Source organism: Elephantulus edwardii, unplaced genomic scaffold, assembly GCF_000299155.1.
Source record: "Elephantulus edwardii isolate Elephantulus edwardi_28Jun2011 unplaced genomic scaffold, EleEdw1.0 scaffold00027, whole genome shotgun sequence".
In the NCBI taxonomy this organism is placed as follows: domain Eukaryota; kingdom Metazoa; phylum Chordata; class Mammalia; order Macroscelidea; family Macroscelididae; genus Elephantulus; species Elephantulus edwardii.
Genome location: NW_006399777.1, coordinates 14,202,099 through 14,221,957, shown reverse-complemented (window position 1 = coordinate 14,221,957; position 19,859 = coordinate 14,202,099). Strand labels below are relative to the sequence as shown.

The following is a 19,859-nucleotide window of genomic DNA, read 5'->3' as shown; positions in this document are numbered from 1 at the left end:
AAATAACCATAGAATAAATAAAAACCATGTTGTTGGGAGTCACGTTGTGCTGATTCATCTACAATTCACAGTGATCCTATGTACAACAGATCTGAACTCTGCCCTATCCCGCACCTTCTCACACTGACTGTCACGGTCAGGCTCACTGTGGTAGCCAGCATGTGAACCCACCTCCCTAAGTGTCTTCCCTCTGCTTTTCCCAGCTCCCCTAAGAAGTACTCTGGTTGTACCTCCTCTAAGACAGATTCATTTGTCCTTTGGGAATTCTTATTTATTCAATAGTTTTCTCAGACACCACAATTCAAAAGCATCAGTTCTCTGATCTTCCTTGTTGACTGTCCAACTTTCATAGCATAAGAAGCAAATGAAAATTTCATAGCTTGGATCAGGCACACTTAAAGACTTTAAACCAAATCTTCAGATGTCTCTTTTAGTATATGTGCTGCCCAAGCAAACACAAATCTTTAGATCTCCTTTTTTTTTTAGTACATGTGCTGCCCAAGCGAACACAAATCTTTTAACTTTCTTGACTGCTGCTACCATAGGTGTTGACTGTGGACCCATGTAAAATTTTATCATGACAAATTCCAGGTTTTCGTCAACTATCATGCCAAGATTCAGTGATCAGAATTTTTTCTTTACTTGACACTGAACCATCACCCGTACTGAACATTCCAATGTTTGATCTTCTACAGCAAGTACATGAAATGATCTTTACTCTCTGTGAACAAGATGGTGTCATGTGCCCAATGCTGATTACTGAAGAGTCCATTTTCTACCAATCCTCATGCCACATTCTTCTCAAAATGTTTGCTCAACAGAGTGAAAAGGCATACATACTGAATAGGTCCTGAGGAAGAATATAAGCATGAAGCATACCTTTCCTGATTTTAAACCAGGCTGGCCATAATCACCACCGCATATTTAAATGCTTTTCTACAATGAATAAAATGCAAGTAAACATATTCACGGTAGGGTCTACTCTTGGCCAAGACCCACTGTGACATCAATCAGCAATGATAGTCCTTGTGCCTTGGCCTCTTCTGAATCCATCTTGAATTACCCTTAAACAGTTATCCTTAAACAATCTTCAGTAAGATTTTACTTGTATATCACATTAATGTTGTCATTTGTTACTTTCCATACTCGGCCATGTTCACTCTGGATCATCTTTTTTGGAATGGGAACAAGTATGGATCACTTCCAGGAAGATGCCCAGGTAGCAGTCTTGCAAATTTCCTGCCATTAACTAGGTGAGCACGTCCAGGGCTCCGCCTTTTGTTCAAACATGTCAGCTGGTATTCCATCAAATCCTGGAACCAAGTTTTTTGTCAATACCTTCAGGGAACACTGGAATTAAGTATGACTTAATCTTGATCATTTGTTACTTCCAGAAATGGTTCAATGCTGACCAGTTCTTTTTGATACAGTGGCTCAGTGTATTCCATCCCTCTTTGATGATTTTTATGTCATTCAAGATTTTGCCTATTCCAGTCACAAATTATTATTAATGTCTTCTGACTGCATGCTCAATCAATTTTAGATGGTAACATTTGGTAGAAATCCTCAATTTTGTCATCTTTGGCATTTGTTGGTGCATAGATTTGAGTAACAATTGTATTAATAGGATTTCCTCATATGTGAATGCAAAGTATACCGTCAAAAGAGTACTTCAGAACATATCTTGAAATGCTCTTTTTTTACAATGAATACCTCTTCAAATTATTATTTTCAGCAAAGCGTAATATCTGATACACTGTTTAGAAATGGCTAATACTAGTCCACTTCAATTTACTAATGCCTAGAGTGTCAATTTTCTGTGTTCCATTTAATTTCTGGCAACTTTCACCACTTGTCTGCCAGTTTGCCTTCCTTATGCCACCATTTTTTTAAAATATAATGGTAGGGTACCTCACAGTAGACAGGTTTCAGTGGACCTCCACACTAAGACACACTAAGAAGGACTGGCCATCCATTTTTGAAATGACAGGTCTTGAAAAATCGTGTACATAATGGAAGAATATTGTTTACTAGAAGCTGAGCCCTCAAGGTGGAAGGCTCTCAACATGCAGCTGGGGAAATGCCAACTCCTTAGAGTCTATAGTAATGACAGGGATTGAGGAAAGTTTTCACGCAAAGAAATACCATCATTTGCTGATGTGGCAAGAATCAAATTGAGAAGAAACAGCTGCAACATTCATTAATAAGTGCAACACGGAATGTATGAAATAGAAGTAAAAAAACATACAAAGGTTAATTTTATAAGCACAAAACTGAACCAGAACAAAAACTGAGTATATTTAAATAACTCAACAGTCATTTTTTTTTATCAGTGAAAAGATTCTAATTATATATGACTAATGGCAGGTGAAGGCAGCTTAATGGACATTAGTTATTCCAACGTTCTGTACCTCGACATCCTGAACACTGGATAAAAAAGTTGATTAAATCCAGAAGTGCGATGTCCCTGTCTTGTTTATAGGATTCAATCCAGTCATCCACCACAGACTGTGGGGGGGAAAAAAAAGAGGAAAGTTTAAAAAAAATTTTATAATATAGCAAATAATTTGAAAAACGTTTATTCTTGCTTTTTTGTGTGTCTATTTGAACAAGGAATTGGCTTACCTGAAATTTTTTCTCTATGGCCAAATAAAAGTAGAGATCCTCTTACTTTTAAAAGGCCAATAAAAAGTGAGTTATTAGATCTATAAGATTTGTTCATACTAGAGGGTAATACATCTTACAAGTGTCATAAACTATATTGTTATGTAATTATAAATACTAAAATTCAAAACAAATTATATAAACAACAGAAGAACTGAAAGTACTTTATAAATACAAGGAAATTTTCCAAATAAAGTATCAGTGAACTTAATGTATTAGTAGAATGAAAAGAATGCAAACCAATTTTACCATATGTAATGGTTTTAAGGATGGCTCAATACTAGGAAAGTAAATAATTCAATCAACAAAATAAAATGAAATATAATGCAGCATCTTGAAAAAAAGTATCTGGTATAATTCTACACCCAATTCCAGTAAGGGACCACTCTAGAGTACTTCAGAGTAATGATTTCAGTCTGAAGACTAAGGTGTGCCTGATACAGGCCATAATTTTTACAATTACTTGCTATGCATCAATGAGCTGGACAATGATTAAGGATGACAGAAGAATCAATGCCTTTGAGCTGTGGTGCTGGAGAGGGTGAAACCAAGCTACATCCCAAAGGTATGACTTTTGAAGCTCCATCTCACAAACTTTGGGAACGTGGCCAGGAGGGAACAGTCCTTGGAGAAGAACATCATAATTGGAAGGGTAGAGGTACAGCAGAGGAGAGGAAGACCCTGGATGAGATGGATTGATTGAGCAATTGGAGATGTAGGATTGGGTCTGTCTGAGACGATGCGATTGGCTCTGGATAGGGCAGGTTCTGAGCTGTTGTACATAGGGTCACTATGAGTCAGTCACAGGTGACTCCAGTGCACACAGCAACACCACCACCACACAGGGCCCATCATCTGAAGATGATGACAAAACATCTATTTCAATTCCTAATGTGACACTAACAATTTATACTACGTTAGAAATAATAAAGGAGTAGAGATTAAAACATTGTGGATTAGACTATTAGGCAAGAACTTGCATTAGAAATGTAAAAACTCTTCTTTTTTTAAAAAACCTTCAGTTTTAAAATGTAAGCATACACAAGTAATATAGGAGAGAAAAGAAACGCCAGAAAGAATTCCTAATATAGATGGAACTTTATTTAGACTAGCAGCATGTTATGGACTATGTCATTGGAGCTCCTTGGAACTTGTGCAACGAAGGAGGGATTCCACTTTAGCAAGTACAGCTTCCCAACACGGGAGAACGGAGGAAAGGCACAGGCGTGGGCAGGGCTTCACTGTGCTTCAGGGGTTGCTGTGGGTCAGAGTTAAGCTGACTGATAGCACCTAACAACAACAGTCCTATCATTGGTTATTTATCCAGAAGTAAACCAATTCAAACATTTAAAAGGGTATTAGAAAGCTGAAGAGACACAAGAATGCCATGAATTACTGTAACTTTATGCACACCGTGTGCACATCACAGGGGTGTTTTGTACCCCCTCGCACACTCTCTTGTGCTCACTGTGCGTGTTGTATACGTATGTGTGCTATCTGTGACAAAGTTAGGAGTAGGGATAAACCCTTCCAGGGTTGGCAGAAACAGATGACTGCTCGAGGGATTAGCAAGCTTGCGAAAAAAATGGATGGATTCTGTGGCCAGTAATACTAAAGTGGGTAATGGCTGTGGTAAGAATAAATATAGACAAAACCAAAGCATGCATCTAATAATCAACTCTCGAATGTCTTCTAAAAAGGAAAAATTCTTAAAACATTTGGAAAAACAAGGGGAGGCAAAATAATGAAGATAAAGGCACATTTCTCCCTTTTTCTTTTTAAAAGATAGGCCTGAGGATAAAAACATAATGACTTTTCGGAGGAGGGGGAGTGGTCCTTCCTGTCTTTCTTCAATTTAAAGTTTCTTTTGTTCAGCAAGTATCTTTGAAATAAAGACAAAATATAAACTGAAAATAAGGAAAAGCCACTAGCAAAAGTTGCAAGGCTCTATCTTAGCTGCCACTCTTTCTCCTCAGAACCACTACTGGATTAAAAGTGCCAGCAACCTGGAGCCTCTCTGTCGTTGGCACTGTAACGCAACCTGGACTACAGCACCAGAAAGTCTTCAGGAAGATGTAACAACTCTAAACTTGCACAGAGCAGAAAAACGGTCTCAGAGGACATTTAGAAAATCTAACACCAGAAGTTACAAAATACATAGGCTTTTCAAAAACACATAGAACACTCATCAAAACATTCTATAAAGCAAGTCTCAATGTTATGGAATGAAATACTTACAGATATTACCTGGCTAAGATTATCTGAATTAGGCATCAGTAAAAAACAACCAAAAAATTCCAAAATGGCTTAACTGTTGTTGTTATGTGCCGTTGAGCTGCTTGTGACTCATAGCGACCCTATGTACAACAGCCCTAAACTCTGCTCTGTCCTGTGCCACTCACACTGTCTCTGACACTCCCATCCCAATTACCCCAGTCACTGAATCAATCCACCTCATAGAGGGCCTTCCTCTCCTGCACTGTCCCTCCACCCTCCCAAGCATGATGTCCTTCTCCAAGGACCTGTATCTCCTCACAACATGTCCAAAGTATCTTAGACGGAGCCTCAGAATCCTTGCCTCCAAGGAGCCACCCGGTTTAACCCTTTCCAGGACAAATCTGTTTGTTTTCCTAGCAGTCCATGGTATTCTCAATACTCTTCTCCAGCACCACAGCTCAAAGGCATCAATTCTCCTTCTATCCTCTTTGGTCACTGTCCAACTCTCTGATGCATAACAAGTGATTGCGAAGACCATGGCCTGTATCAGACGCACCTTAGTCTCCAGGGTGATGTTGTTGCTCTTCAGTACTCTGGAGAGGTCCCTAACAGCAGACTTTCCCATGGCAATGCGCCTTTTAATTTCCTGGCTACTGGTGCCAAGAGTGTTGACTGTGGAGCGAAGCAAACTAAAGCCGTGTACAATCTCAATCTCTTCACCATCCTAAACTAGTAGGTATTATTTTTAATATGATGAAAATGAAAAAATACAGAATGCATGTGTTTGTACGTGATGCATCTAGATCCCGGTATACAGGAGAGCATAAAGCAGGACAACCTCTTAGCCAACCAAACACGCAGAGGGACCCAGGCACCAGGCTTGGAAGCTCAGCAGCACAGTCTTAAGACATACCGTAAACTGCAAAGAACTCTGGTGGCTTAGTGTACAGCAAGTGATGCTCCTAACCCAAAATCTGCCTATTGCCCATGGTTCAAATCTACTTGAGGTTCAAATCTACCAGCAGTTCCTTGTAATAAAGAGCGCATTTCCTCGCTATTACAAAACACAAATCTGGAAGAATATTGTTTTCAGATGCCATCAAGTCATGGGAAACAGAAATGGGGGAAAGCACTAATGAAAAGGAAAAGAGTAAAAAGTAACATGAGACAGTACAGAGTATATAAATTGTTGAATAGAAACTAATCTGCTCTATACACTGTCATCTAAACGAGTGGCAGGAAGCTGCACTGCAATCCTGAAGGCATGTTCCAATACACCAGCTGTCCCAAGGGAGAAGGATGGGGATGGGCAATCTCCTCCCGTGCTATCAAATGCCTCTGAAAACCCGCTGGAGGGTCAGCTATGGATTGATTCCGACTCGAAGGTGCACAACAAAACATAATAAAATGTTCAAAGGAAGGAGAAAAAACAAACCTGCTGCTTAGAGAATTTTAAGTTCTAATATTTTATTATTTTAAAAAAGGTCTAAATCAATTATTTAAGCTTCCATTCTAAGAAGCTCTCCTATAGATTCTCATGTAGGTTAAGTTCTTTTGAAGGCGAAGATGAAAATCTACTGATCAATAGTGAATCAGGGCTCCGGACGATAATGCAGGATAGAGTGAGGTTCAGATGTGTTGACTATGAATCACAGCTGATTTGATGGCACATATTAACAATTCTAGCTAAAATTAATGGAAGAAAATCCAAGCATTTAAATAAATCTTACTTAAATTCTTACGCAAATTTAACTCAGAAACATATAAACAATTTGATGCACATAAAACTGTCAAATGCCAAGTATTATGGACTGAATTGTGTCCTCTCAGAGTAAATACTGTAGATCTTTTTACAGAGAGGTTGGATTCATTCATCACTGTTGCACTTTTTCCTCTCTTCTCCCCACTCCCTGCCTCCCCTCCCCCCAGTCCACTCTGCAATGCATCTCTTATTCCAGATTGTTGTCACACATAAATTGTATAATCACACACTTTTCTCTCCCTCATTTGTTCCAATGCAGTGTTTCTTATCTGTCCTCTCTTTTCCTAGTCTCCCTGAAGTTCTAGAAATCTTAACCCCTAACAAGAGCTAGTAAAGGATGAAGTTCAAGCTGCATGGCAAAGGAATAAGGCCTGAGGAATTGATGGAATATCAACTGACATATTCCAGAGAACAGATGCAACCCCGGACATGTGTATCAGGCTGTGCCAGCAAGTCTGAGAACCACCTGACTAGCTGACTGGAAGAGATGCATATTTGCTCCAATTCTCAAAAAAGAGGATTCAATAAAAACCAAACTTTCCACAAATGAATGGGGACAAAGAAAGAAAACAGAAATCCTAACCGCTGTCGAGTCTGTTCTATACGTGATTGAGGGTGAGGCTCCACTGGGTTTCCCGGACTGTAAATCTTTACAGGGGTCGGCTGCCTCTTTCTCTCTCAGGGTGGTTAGTGGATTCGAATTGCTGACCTTTTTGTTATTAGACCAACACAAAACACTATGCCATCAGAGTCCGTGAGCTGTGTGAGGCCCAAATATTGTGGCTAGATCTCTTGTTCTGTCAAGACAGAACTGACTGTATAAAACAGGAGGCGACTGTCTCATGATTCTCCTGAGGAACCACTCGGTGGATTCAAACTCCTACAGAGGTGTCAGCTGTGGGTTAGCAGTGCAACTCCCTACCAACGACATCACCAGAGCTCCCTCATACAGCTTACCAATAATGGGAAAGGTGACACGGGACCCTTCTGAGGTACGGGTAGGACTATGCAAATAAAGTGTACAGAATTTGATTAAAAAGACTGGTCAATTTTGCAACCACAGCTAGGCTTTTTTAAAAAATGACAACTTGGTGAGCTCTGGTAGCCTAGTGGCAAGAAGCTGCACTGTAATCCCAGAGGTACACAGTTCGAATCCACCAGATGCTCTGCTTAAGAAGGAGGGACAATCTCCTTCTGTACCAGTCAGATCTGATTTGACAATACACACAATAATTAAAAAAAAAAAAATTACAATTCCAGGATAGAGCAGGGATCTTACTGCCACCAAGAAGAGCCAGGAGTGGAGTGTGTTTTTTGGTTTAAAGCTCCTATTCAACAGAGACAATGTGACACCAGAGACACACTGAGAATCAACAATAGAGAAATGGCAGCAGCAGATGCAGCAGAACCAGGATGCATGCACTAGACAGACCAGCACTAGACAGACCAGGAGATTTCTCAGTGGGAAGAGCCTGGTTGATGGAGTGAAGTGTTCCTCCAGGCAATGGGCTGTGCAGTGATGTTTGCTAATTTACATAGCTGGAGGGGACTGCTCTTGTCTCTGGGCTTAGTTTAGGAGAGACTGTCCTGACAGTATAAATGGGATACATAGTATCTTTGTTGAGTGTGACCAGGCAAAATAACCAGTACAGAACTCTAAGGAGGGGACTGGTTAATTTTACAACCCTACTAGCAATTTCTGCTCCTAAATGGATACTTTCTTAACACAACTCTTAAATATGAGTATTGTCTTTAGGTCCTCTTGGGCCAATGCAAGGAATTGGTGAACCCAACACCAAAAGTAGAAAGTACACTGATAGAGATGTTTGGTGCCAGAACTGGCGAGAAGGTTGGAGGGTGGATACCTCTCTGACCCTCAGCCACAGAGGAATCAGCTGATGTGAATCCTCCTCCCTACTTGTGTAATTTAGAGGAGGTCAGATGACCTCTTAGGCCATTATTACAACCAGAAAAAAAGAAACCCTTAATGAGTTTATACAACACAAAAACAATCCCAACAACATATTTAAGCCCTGCAGAAACAGAGAAGAGCATGTGGCACCTAACTTCTAATAAAAGCAAGTAACCAAGAAACACAAGATATGTGAGGAGCGTTTCTGCATGAATTAATCAATTTACTGACTTTAAGCTTCAAATATAGCCTCACTATCTGCTCTCTAAGAATGAATTAAGACCTTGTAAGAAGAGGGGTCTGGAGAGGCAATGCCAGAGAGAAAACACTGTGAGGGGCACTCTCTTCCCCATCTACTACGCTGGGTTCTCCTTTATTGTACTCTTACTATACAGGGTAATGAGTCAGTAATGAGTACATGAAAGGAAATCCAGTTATGGTCGGCCTCCCTGGAGAGTGCGGAGTCCTTGAGTAACCTCACAGTTCCAACCTGGGGCTGGGAACGGCCTTCTTGGAAATGCCCAAATCCAAAGCTGTTGAACCGATTCTGACTCCTGGCTACCCTCCACTGTATTTGACAGCAGTATACAGTGGAGGAAGAAGAGACTGCCTCTGTCCCAAGGTGTGGAGAGTAGAGCTGAACCAGTGACTGGCTGATTGGCAGCCTAATACCTAACACACTATGGAGAATGGCATGTTCTGACTACAGTGTACTATCTCTCCCTGCACATTTATTATAGAGTGTGAGAGAGAGTGTGTGTGTGTGTGTGTGTGTGTGTGTGAAAACCAAGCCTACTTGGAGAAGGGCCACCATGGCCTTCTACAGACTCTGTTTATTGATAATTGAACAGTTAATGACTGGTCTTTGGTGCAGACTGAGGCCCAACAGCAGGTGATCAAGGATTCCCAGGGAGGAATGGGTGAGTCTTGTGGTTTCCAGCCCCCTGCCGCGGAGCCTGAGACGCTGTCGCTGCTCCAGGAGGCTCCCACCGCCAGGCCCCAGGAATCCCCTCACCCAAGAGGGACGGCGGGCAGTGCATTTGCCCCCAGCCGAGGCTGGTGCAACAGAGCCGCCACGCCACCACAGAGTGGACCTGTTCTTGGAACCAGGATGGTGGCCGTGAGGTTTAGGTTTCCTTGGGCAGGCCAGAAAAGATGATCACCAATACAATGGATTGATGAAAGTTACTGTGAGCTGTCTACATGAGGACACTTAACAGTGGCAGCATGTCCGAGATGGCAGACATCCTAAATGCACCACATATTTTAATCTGTTGAATGCCTCTGCCAAGAACTATTTAGACGTGGGGGGAGTCTGTACACCACTTTCAGGTTGCCTTCCCCATTTTAAAAAGGAGGGCAGCGACACTTCAAATTACAGTATGACCACTTATTGGGGGCGGGGGGGGGTTAAATGTACTGGTGTTGGAATTGGGGACACTGTCTCTGGCTACAAAGTCTTCAGTCAGGCAAGGGGTCCGGACTTGGGGGGGAGACAGGGGACGGACTGTGCCAGCCTGCCCCTAGGGTGTGTTGCCTGGCTCAGGGCGAGCCATCTTCAGCCCTCTGGGTGAGCTCCGCAGCCCTCAGGTTGTGCCATCAGACCCCTGGGTAGAAAAAACTGCCTAGGGTATACAGAGAATTTTATCTAGACTACTTTCCTCCACCCTCTTCCCCAGTATACCCAAAATTAACACCCCTAAAGCCCTTCTATTTATAACTCACAAGTTTGTTCTCTCTAGGTTTGCTCCCCTTCCTATAGGTAACCTTAACAGTAAGTTTTACTCCAGACCTGACCCTGAACCCAGTTCCAGAGACAAAAAGGAAATACAACTGCCAGCTAAGGAAGCAAAGGAGGATGGAGCCTCAGGGTTCAGTCAGCCATCCCCACTGGACCCACCTGGGAAAACAGTTTGCAGCCCAGAGGGGAGTAAATGTCAGGAAAATATCTTCTAACAGACCAAGACGGCAAGATCACCAGTAAGGTGATAAAGTGAGCTCCCTTTCCCCCTTCACATCAATGCCACTGTTCAGTATGAAGAAATCAGAGAGTCTGCACCCATTTCCCAAAATGAGAAACCCAAAAGTGAATAAGACAGTTTATTTAATCACCATTAGACTATGCTTACCATTCCCCTGTATCATCTGGTGCTCACTGGATCCTTTTCATTTCCTTCACCTGCTCCCCCCACCAACCAAATTGTGCAGCCTGGCAACGGCATCCTTGCAATTTTCATCCCTGCCCATCCACACCCTTCTGCTCCCAACCCTTACCTCCTTCTATCCCCAACATATTTTTCCCAATAAAATAATAATAAAAAAAAAAAACACACCAAAAAACAAAACCAAAAAAACCACCAAGCCAGTGCCATCAGTAAATTCCAACTCGTACAGACCTGCCTTCAAGTTTCTGAGGCTGTAAATCATCTTTTAAAAAAAATGTTTAAAAATCATGTTGGGCTTTCACAGACATTTTGTTTTACAGTAATTATAATGTCTAACCAAATGCTTATTAGGATTACTTTCCCTTCAAGTAAATTATCTATTTATTCATTTTTATTCCTCTTTTCTCATCCCTGTTAACCTTCCAAGAGTGATTCCATCTGTGTGTAAACCTTTCCTCAGATGTTTATATGAGTTTTTATAGAACATAAGTGCTGTTTGGGGGACTGACATGTAACATGCGTTTTCCCACAACATACAGCCAGAGTGATGGCTTAGAGCCAAGGATGGTGAGGCTTCGGCTCCCATATGATAGGTATGTTGCTAGGAACAGCTATCCAATAGGTATATCATGCATGCAAAGGCAGAGAGTGAGTGAAAGAGAGGAAAACACCCAGTAAGGTGGACTGACATGGTGACTACAGCAACAGGCTCAGGTGTACCAGTGATGATGAAGACGGCAAAGGCTAGGGCAGGATTCAGGTGTGTTGTTCATAGGGTTTCTGTGAGTTGTACTCGATTCAATGACCCCAAACCAACAATGGCTAATGGTGGAGGCATGGGCAATCTCCTCCTGTGAAATATACTGCCTCTGAAACCATGGATGGTGCACTATGATGGTAAACCCCAGCGACAACGAGAGCTCACGAGGGAGCTCTGGTGGCTTAGTGGGAGCAGCACTGCTAACCCAAAGGCTGATGATGGATCAAATCTACTCCTGGCTCCACAGGAGAAAGAGAAATCCTTACGGGTAGTCTACAATAAAGGATCAACTGGGAGTCACTTCCAGCTGAAAGCAGTAAGTGAGTTTTTGGTTTTGGGGTGCTTTTTAAAAAATTATCTAACTTTATTATCTTTTTTTAAAAAAAATTCTTTTATACTGGTTTGTTTACAAAGTTTGCATACATTGTTTTTCACACTGGATCTTTCCCATGTCCTTCACACCCGCCTCCACCCATCAAACTGTTCAACCCTATGATTAACGCTTCCTTCTATCCTCACTCCTCTGTGCCCCCCCATACTCATACTTGTTCTACAATAACAGACTTATAGTTATTTGTTCTTATGGGATAGATAATTCACTCCACATAAGGCTAGAGTCTCTCCCAAGTTAGATAGTAATTTTCAAAATCATTGTTCCTGCAAGCTGCGTAGTATCCCATTGTGCGAATGTACCATAATTTCTCAATTCGTTTGTGGTTGGACATCTGGACTGTTTCCATGTTCTTGCAATGGTGAATAACGCTGCTATGTACAAGTCTCCATTTGTGCCTCAGTTCTCACTTGGGGTATATCCCAAGCAGTGGAACAGCTGGGTTATGTTTTGAGTTAAGTGTTCTAAACAATTTTATCATGCTTTTGTTGGCCATCTGAGTATTTTTGATGGTATGTATTCATGTTTTGTAACTGGTGTGTATTCATGTTTTGTGTTTTTTTCTTCTTGAGTTGTTGGGGTTTCCTAAAAAATTAAGATGAGTCCTCTGGCAGAGGTAACATTACTATTATTTCCCAGTCTATAGGGTCTCTTTTAATTTCCAAATAAAATTAATTTTTCTTCTAATTGTTTTACTTCAGTATATGGCATGAGGTTTTAAGTTCTGTTTAGTTTTTGCAAATTGTTAACCAATCCTCACAATTTTAAAGAGAAAAAAAACTGTAAGAGAAAGGAAATTAAAATTTTACATGTACTAGGGTCTGTTTTGGTTCAGATGAGCCATCGGACGACTGCTAAGCCACTAACACTTTATCTTTTCTATTTCGTGATGCAGCCCAAGTGCTTCAGCAAGTCCTGTGTGACTCTTAGTTTTTCACGTTTTCTTGACTATGTAAATACAATTTGTTCTTTTCAACCACTGTGGCAAGTTCCAGAATAACTCCTAAGTTTTTAATTTATGCCATGCTAGAGACAAAACAATCTTACTTCCTTCAAGTCAGCTACAATTCACAACAATCCCCTATCAGGTTCCACTGCTATAAAATGCAACAAGGGGAGTCTGCCCATACTTTGCACATACTGCTGCAGCTGGATTTGAACTGCTGAAGGTGCTTGGCCTTTGGGTTAACAGGGCAACTTCCTAAAGACTAAGCCACCAAAGTTCCCCGACATGTATACATACATCAGTTAACTGTAAAAGGTTTTAAACGGAAATGAAAGCCAATAAAAGTAACACTGATTTTCAGTTTTTAAAATCCCACACATTACAACATTTTTGTTTTTCAAAATAACAAGTAATAACAGGAAGACATTTGGGGGAAAAAATCAGTGAAATGTGCCAAAAGACTAGAAATATTAGATACTTTTCTCAATTCTTCAAACCAGGAACAAAATTCAACTTTGTTGAGCAAACAGAGAAGCTTAGAAGTTTAACAAGAACACCTTGGACGGACTCACTCTTCAAGCCAATCACTATGGAAGATTAAAACGGTAGCTCTGTCCCAAGATAAAGCTCAAAGCTGAACTGTAAAAATGGATCAGAGCAAGAAAGTAGGCACAGTGTGGATATGTTGTGTGTATGATAATTCATACCGTAAACCTAAATGGGTAAGACTGTCCTGTGCAATTTACATCTCCTGCAAATCTGCTGGAAGGTCAGTTACGAGTCAGTTCTGACTGGAAAGCACATACCACCATCAAGAGTACATGTAAATTATGCTTAAAAATAAGAATTTTAAAAATTTATACATCCAGAAAGAAATTTCCACTATTTATTAAGTGCTTCCTATATGCAGTTTATTACAGGATGGAGTATACTGAATACAAAATGTGTCCTCTAAGACAACAAGAGTATTCCCAGATCTGTAAACAGATGAACGGACCAATAAAATTTATATACATACAATGGAACATTACAAAACACAGACTCAACGTCCTCTAGTAGATTCGACCTCATAGCAAACATTCATTAGGCTTTCAAAGCTATAAACCCAATGAGAATAGAGTGCCTCATTTCCCTCCCAGGAGGAAGCCAGCAGACTTGAACCACTAACTTTTTTCATTAACAGCACAGCACAGAACCTACTACATCACTAGGGTTCCTTAAAGGGATAATGCTGCTACCTCAGAGTTGGCTCCTACAACTAATAGCAACCACAAATACAACTGACAAGATCCTGTCCAATCCTGTCTGTGCCCCTTCCAAGATCTCCATTCCGTCCCAGTGCAGCCTCTCTATCACTCTACCTTGGGGAGGGTCTTCCTTTCTTTCCTGAGCTCGATTTCACCATACCATACCATACCATACCATACCATACCATACCATACCATACCATACCATACCATACCATACCATACCCTTTTCTAATGACTGGTCCCTTCTGATAACAGCTCCAAATTGGAGGGAGGGGGGTGTGCCACCATCTTTGTTTCCAGGAAATATTCTGGCTATATTTCTCCAAAGATTTATTTATCCTTCTGGCAATCTATGGTGCAACCAAAATTTTGCATTTTTTTCCAAGGTATACAGATAGATTAATTAGAAAATTAAGTCACAAAAGATGGACAGATCTTCCTCCTTAAAGAGCGAAAAATACGAAATAGGCCACAATCATTATTCTCTGCCAGCACCGTAATTCAATTTTTCTTAGTGGTTACGCAATCACTTTTCACCTTTCACATGCATATTAAGTAACTGAAAATACCAAGGTGAGATGCACCTTAAGCATGAAAACGTATCTTTGCTCTTTAGTACTCATAAAGATATCCTTGGCAAATCTGCCAAATGCAAGAAAAATAATTTGATTTCTTGACTGTCAGTCCTATGGGTGTGATTGTGAATGCAAGTAAAATGAAATCTCTGGCCACTTCAGTTTTAGCATTTGTTGTTTATTTGTCTATTTATTGGTTTATTGTAAAGATTTTTGTTTTCCTTACTCTGAGTGTAATCCACACCAATAGCTACTGTCCTTAAGCTTTATCAGAAGTACTTCAAGTTGTCAATGTTTTGTGCAGGCAAATTTGTCCACATGTACAATTTAGTCTAGTGATTAGTGTCTATAACCCTAATAACTCCTCTTCACATAGTCCAACTTCTTGATTTATTTGCTTGAAACAAAGTGAATAATTGTGGTGAAAAAAAAAAATACAAACCTAACACAAAGTTCTTCTGATTTCTTGTATTTACTTGTTTCATGTAAATAAGAACCCACATACTTGTACAAGTGACTTAATTCACTCAGAGTGATGTTTATCAAGGTCCATTCATGTTGTAAAATGCATCAGGACTACCTTTCTCAGTAGAATGCAGAAGGATAAATAACGTAAGATCTCATTTATAAAAGAATAAGCAAATATTTTCAAACTAAAAATGATGAGAAGATACCAGGAGTAGGAAGGAATAACAAAGGGGGAGATTTTATACAAGGGACACTGGTTTTCTCTAACAGTAGAATGATTTGGAAAAGGAAAGCAAGAATGATTGTACAATTTGAAAAATGGGATAAATATCACTGATTAATATACATATAAAACTGTTGAAATGGCAAAAGTTCTCTTTGATATCTTTTTAACACAAAAATGAAAATAAATACCTAAGGCAAAAACACATCCCTTCGCCAAGATGGTGCAAAGGCGGTAAAGGACAACCATTTCTTAAGTGTCTAGCTAGTACTTGGTATGAAAGAAGTCCATTTCTACATTTGGTTGGAAGAGGCTCATCATATAAAGAGATCTGTGAGGGTTGTCTTACATTTAACAGTTGCTTTTCAAATAAAAAGTTATGTTTAACCACTTATTTCCCCAATAAATGAAAAAGGCAAAGAAAACAGTCTCTGCTAGTTGCTATCAGAGGAAACTCTGGTGGCTTAGCACTAAGGAGTTGAGCTGCCAGTCCAAAAGCACAAGGTTTAAATCCACCACCAGGTGCTGCATGAGAGAAAGATGGGCAATCTCCTTCTGTGCCGTTTACTGCCTCTGAAAACCTGCTGGATGGTCAGCTATGAGTTGGTTCCAATTTGACAGTACATAAAAACAATATTTGCTTATTCTACGTCAGATTGTTTGGATTACATAAATTAGACGTTTGCATTTAGCAAACTAAGATCACAAAAATTAATTTGAGCTGGAGTACAGATTGCCAACAATTGCTTAAAAGGAAAAGGTATCAAAAAGAGATGCTCATTATCTTCCGTAATTGCTGTACTTTTACAGAGACTAGCTGCAAAGCTTATGATTCTTTTTCTAACCATACTGCCACCTCAACACAAGAGATAGTGGCACACAGGAGAACCAACTACGGACTCAAGAGTCATTTTATTAGTCTCATAATCTTATTCTAAGCAGTCATCTCTTAGGTAAATTCGCTAATGTATATCTGATTCGGGAAAAAGAGCATTAGACATATATGACAAGGTCTTTCTCAAATAAAATACAAGTTTTCCTATAGCTATAATCTAGTATTTGGCATGATATATTCCAGAATTCTATACAATAACTATAATAGAAAATATAATAGCTGCAGAATCAAAACTGGTATTAAAACACAGTTAGAGGTGAACTTTAAACTATATGATAAACCTAAGATAATTGTATCTTACTAAGAAATGACATCAACGTGAAAGAGCCTACTAATAGCAACACAGGGATATCCTTTCCGATTCTCTTCATGCAATTCTCAGAAGCCAAAGGAAGGGGTTCCTGGGTGATAGCATGGTTAGTTTTGATACCTACCAACTGAAAGGGTCATCGTGAAAGTCCATTTAGGAACTTCATCGAGAAAATGCTTGGCATCTCCTTGCAAGAATGAGAGTACAGCTGTGCTAAATTCTATGGAGTACAGCTCTCCTCAGACGAATGCCAAGTCAACAACAGTCAGAACCGATTAGACAAATAATGGTATTGGTATTGAAAACTGACATCTATGAACTACTCATGAGGAAATGAAAAATGAAAATATTTGCTGACATGCTAAAGACTACAGCTAAGTTATGACAAATATCAGGAGTTTCCCCCAATGGTGTATTTATCAAATCAGAAAATAGTGATAAGCAGAAATAGTTCTTTTATAATTACTAATTAATAAAATTACTAATTATAGCTTTAAAAACACATGGAAAGTCTGTATTAAATGGCCAAATAATTGCTCATCCTACTTTTAATCTGAACCCTGACATCAGTTAATCTCTTATTTGGAAGACAGGAGATCACCAAGCACATTGTAATTTTTTTTTTCTTTTAAAGAAAAGGAACAAAACCACTGTTTACAAAATTTCTTTTCAAACCCAAGTTTATTATTACATATTTAACTCTCAACACTTGCTAAGATGCCAGGATTCATGTACAATTAGAAACCATTCTTAACTTATAAAATCCTGAAATGCATTAGTCTCAGTGTATTAGCATCTTTCACTAATCAATACTGGGGGGAAAATGAAATTCTTTTTGAAAATTCATCCTGGCAATGTTAACTTCACAGCAGACTGAAACTTCTTGGCTCACATTTCAAACAAAATGGCAAAGCAAGATCAATGACAGTATTAGTGTTCTATTTTCTCCTAGCTCCCCTAAAGAATAACAGTTCACCTTAGATTAAACTTAAGAAAAAGTGTACACATAAATTGACAACAATTTTAAGACTATCTCTTCTGACAAGATTCTTATTAATGTGGTCCCAACAATAAATTCAAAAGTCTGTAACAAACAGGTGCTCTAAAGAGCTGTTTATAAATGCTTTAGATGATGTGTAACTATGCCTTTCTTGATGCTGAGATATAATCCATATTGAAGGCTGCAGTCCTTGACCCTTTGCAGCAAACCCTTTAAGGCCTCCTCAGCTTCTGCAAGCAAGGTTGTGTCACTGGCATAATGCAGAATTGTTAAGTCTTCTGCTAATCTTGATGTCACATTCTTTTTCATAAATGCCAGCCTCCTGTTTTGCATATAGATTGAAAAGGTATGGCGAAAGGATGCATCCCAAATGCACTCTATTCTTCATTTTGATCCATAAAGTATTTCCCTGCTTGGTTTGGACAATAGCTTTCCGCTCTAGGTACAGGTTTTTCATGAACACAATCAAATGTTCTGGGATTTGCAGTCTTCTCAATGTTTATCACAAGTGGTTGTGATCTTCATCCTATAAGCATTCTAAATGGACTGTTGTTATGTGCTGTCGAGTTGCTTGTGACTCACAGTGACCTTATGTACAACAGCCCTAAACCCTGCTCTATCCTGTGCCAACCGCACTGCCTCTGACACTCCCATCCCGACTACCCCAGTCACTGAATCAATCCACCTCATAGAGGGTCTTCCCCTTTTGCGCCATCCCTCCACCCTCCCAAGCATGATGTCCCTCTCCAAGGACCTCTCCCTCCTTAGAACATGTCCAAAGTATGTTAGACGAGGCCTCAGAATCCTTGCCTCCAAGGAGCAGCCTGGTATAACCTTGGTTTAACCCTCTCCAGGATGAATCTGTTTGTTTTCTTGGCAGTCCAGGGTACATTCAATGCTCTTCTCCAGCACCACAACTAAAAGGCATCAATTCTCTTTCTATCCTCCTTAGTCGTTGTCCAACTCTCTGATGCATACCAAGTGATTGCAAAGACCATAGCCTGTATCAGACACACGTTAGTCTCCAGAGTGACACCACTGCTCTTCAGTACCCTGGAGAAGTCCCTAACAGCAGACTTTTCCATCGCAATACGTTTTTTGATTTCCTGGCTAGTGGTGCCAAGAGTGTTGACCATAGAGCGAAACTGATTAAAGTTGTTAACAATCTCAATCTCTTCACCATCCATTCTGATGCTGCCAACTGGTCCAGTGGTGAGAATCTTTGTCTTCTTGACATTGAGCTTCAATCCATACTGAAGGCTGCAGCAAGTATTTCAGGTCCTCCTCAGTTTCAGCAAGCAGGGTTGTGTTACCTGCATAACGCAGATGGTTAATAGATCTTCCACCAATCCTGATGCCACACTTCTCACAGAGCCCAGCCTCTCAGATAATCTGTTCTGCATACAGGTTGAAAAGGTATGGAGATAGAACACATCCCTGGCGTACGCCTTTCCCAATTTTGAACCATGCAATGTTTCCTTGCTCTGTTCTGATGACTGCCTCCTGGTCCAAGTATAGGTTTCACACTAGAATGATCAAGTGTTTTGGGATTCCCATTCTTCTCAGAGTCAGTCAGTTTGTTATGATCCCAATAGTCAAACGCCTTTGCATAATCAATGAAACACAGACAGACATTCTTCTGGTATTCCCTGATGCATCTAACATCAGCTACAATATCCCTAGTACCACGACCCCTTCTAAACCCAGTCTGGACTTCCGGCAGTTCTCTGCTGATGTGCTGTTCTAATTGTTTTTGGATAATCTTCAGTAGAATTTTGCTTGCATGTGAAATCAATGAGATTGTTCTATAGTTTCCACACTCTGTTGGGTCACCCTTCTTTGGGATGTGAACAAATATAGATCTCTTCCAGTCAGTTAGCCAAGTGGTTGTTCTCCAGATTTCTTGGCACAACTTGGTCAGCACATTCAGGGCAGCATCTGTTAGCTGAAATACTTCAATTGTTATACCATCTATTCCCGGGGCCTTATTTTTTGCTATTTCCTTCAAAGCATCTTGAACTTCTTCCTTCATCACCATAGGCTCTTGCTCATATGTGATTTCATTAAATCCTTCTGTCTGCCAGTTCTTTTTGATACAGTGACTCAGTATATTCTTCCCATCTTCTTTTAATACTTCCTGGATCATTTAATTTTCTAAAACATCCTTGAATATAGCAAGTCGAGGTTTAAATTTGTTCTTCCGTTCCTCGAGCTTACGAAATGCTGAGCGAGTTTGGCACTTTTGATTTTCCGACTCCAGTTCCTTGCACATTTCATTGTAATATTTTGCTTTGTTATCCCGTGCTGCACTTTGGAATCTT

General features: G+C 40.1%; 1 protein-coding gene across 2 annotated transcripts in view; it reads right to left on the bottom strand.

The window, feature by feature from the left end:
• STAG1 (stromal antigen 1) overlaps positions 1–19,859 on the bottom strand; it is a 256,619-nt gene that overhangs the window by 170,181 nt on the left and 66,579 nt on the right. For both annotated transcript variants that reach the window (XM_006883361.1, XM_006883362.1), the window contains exon 4: positions 2,412–2,508. In XM_006883361.1, the coding sequence (XP_006883423.1) occupies positions 2,412–2,508 (97 nt within the window). The remainder of the gene's footprint in view (positions 1–2,411; positions 2,509–19,859) is intronic.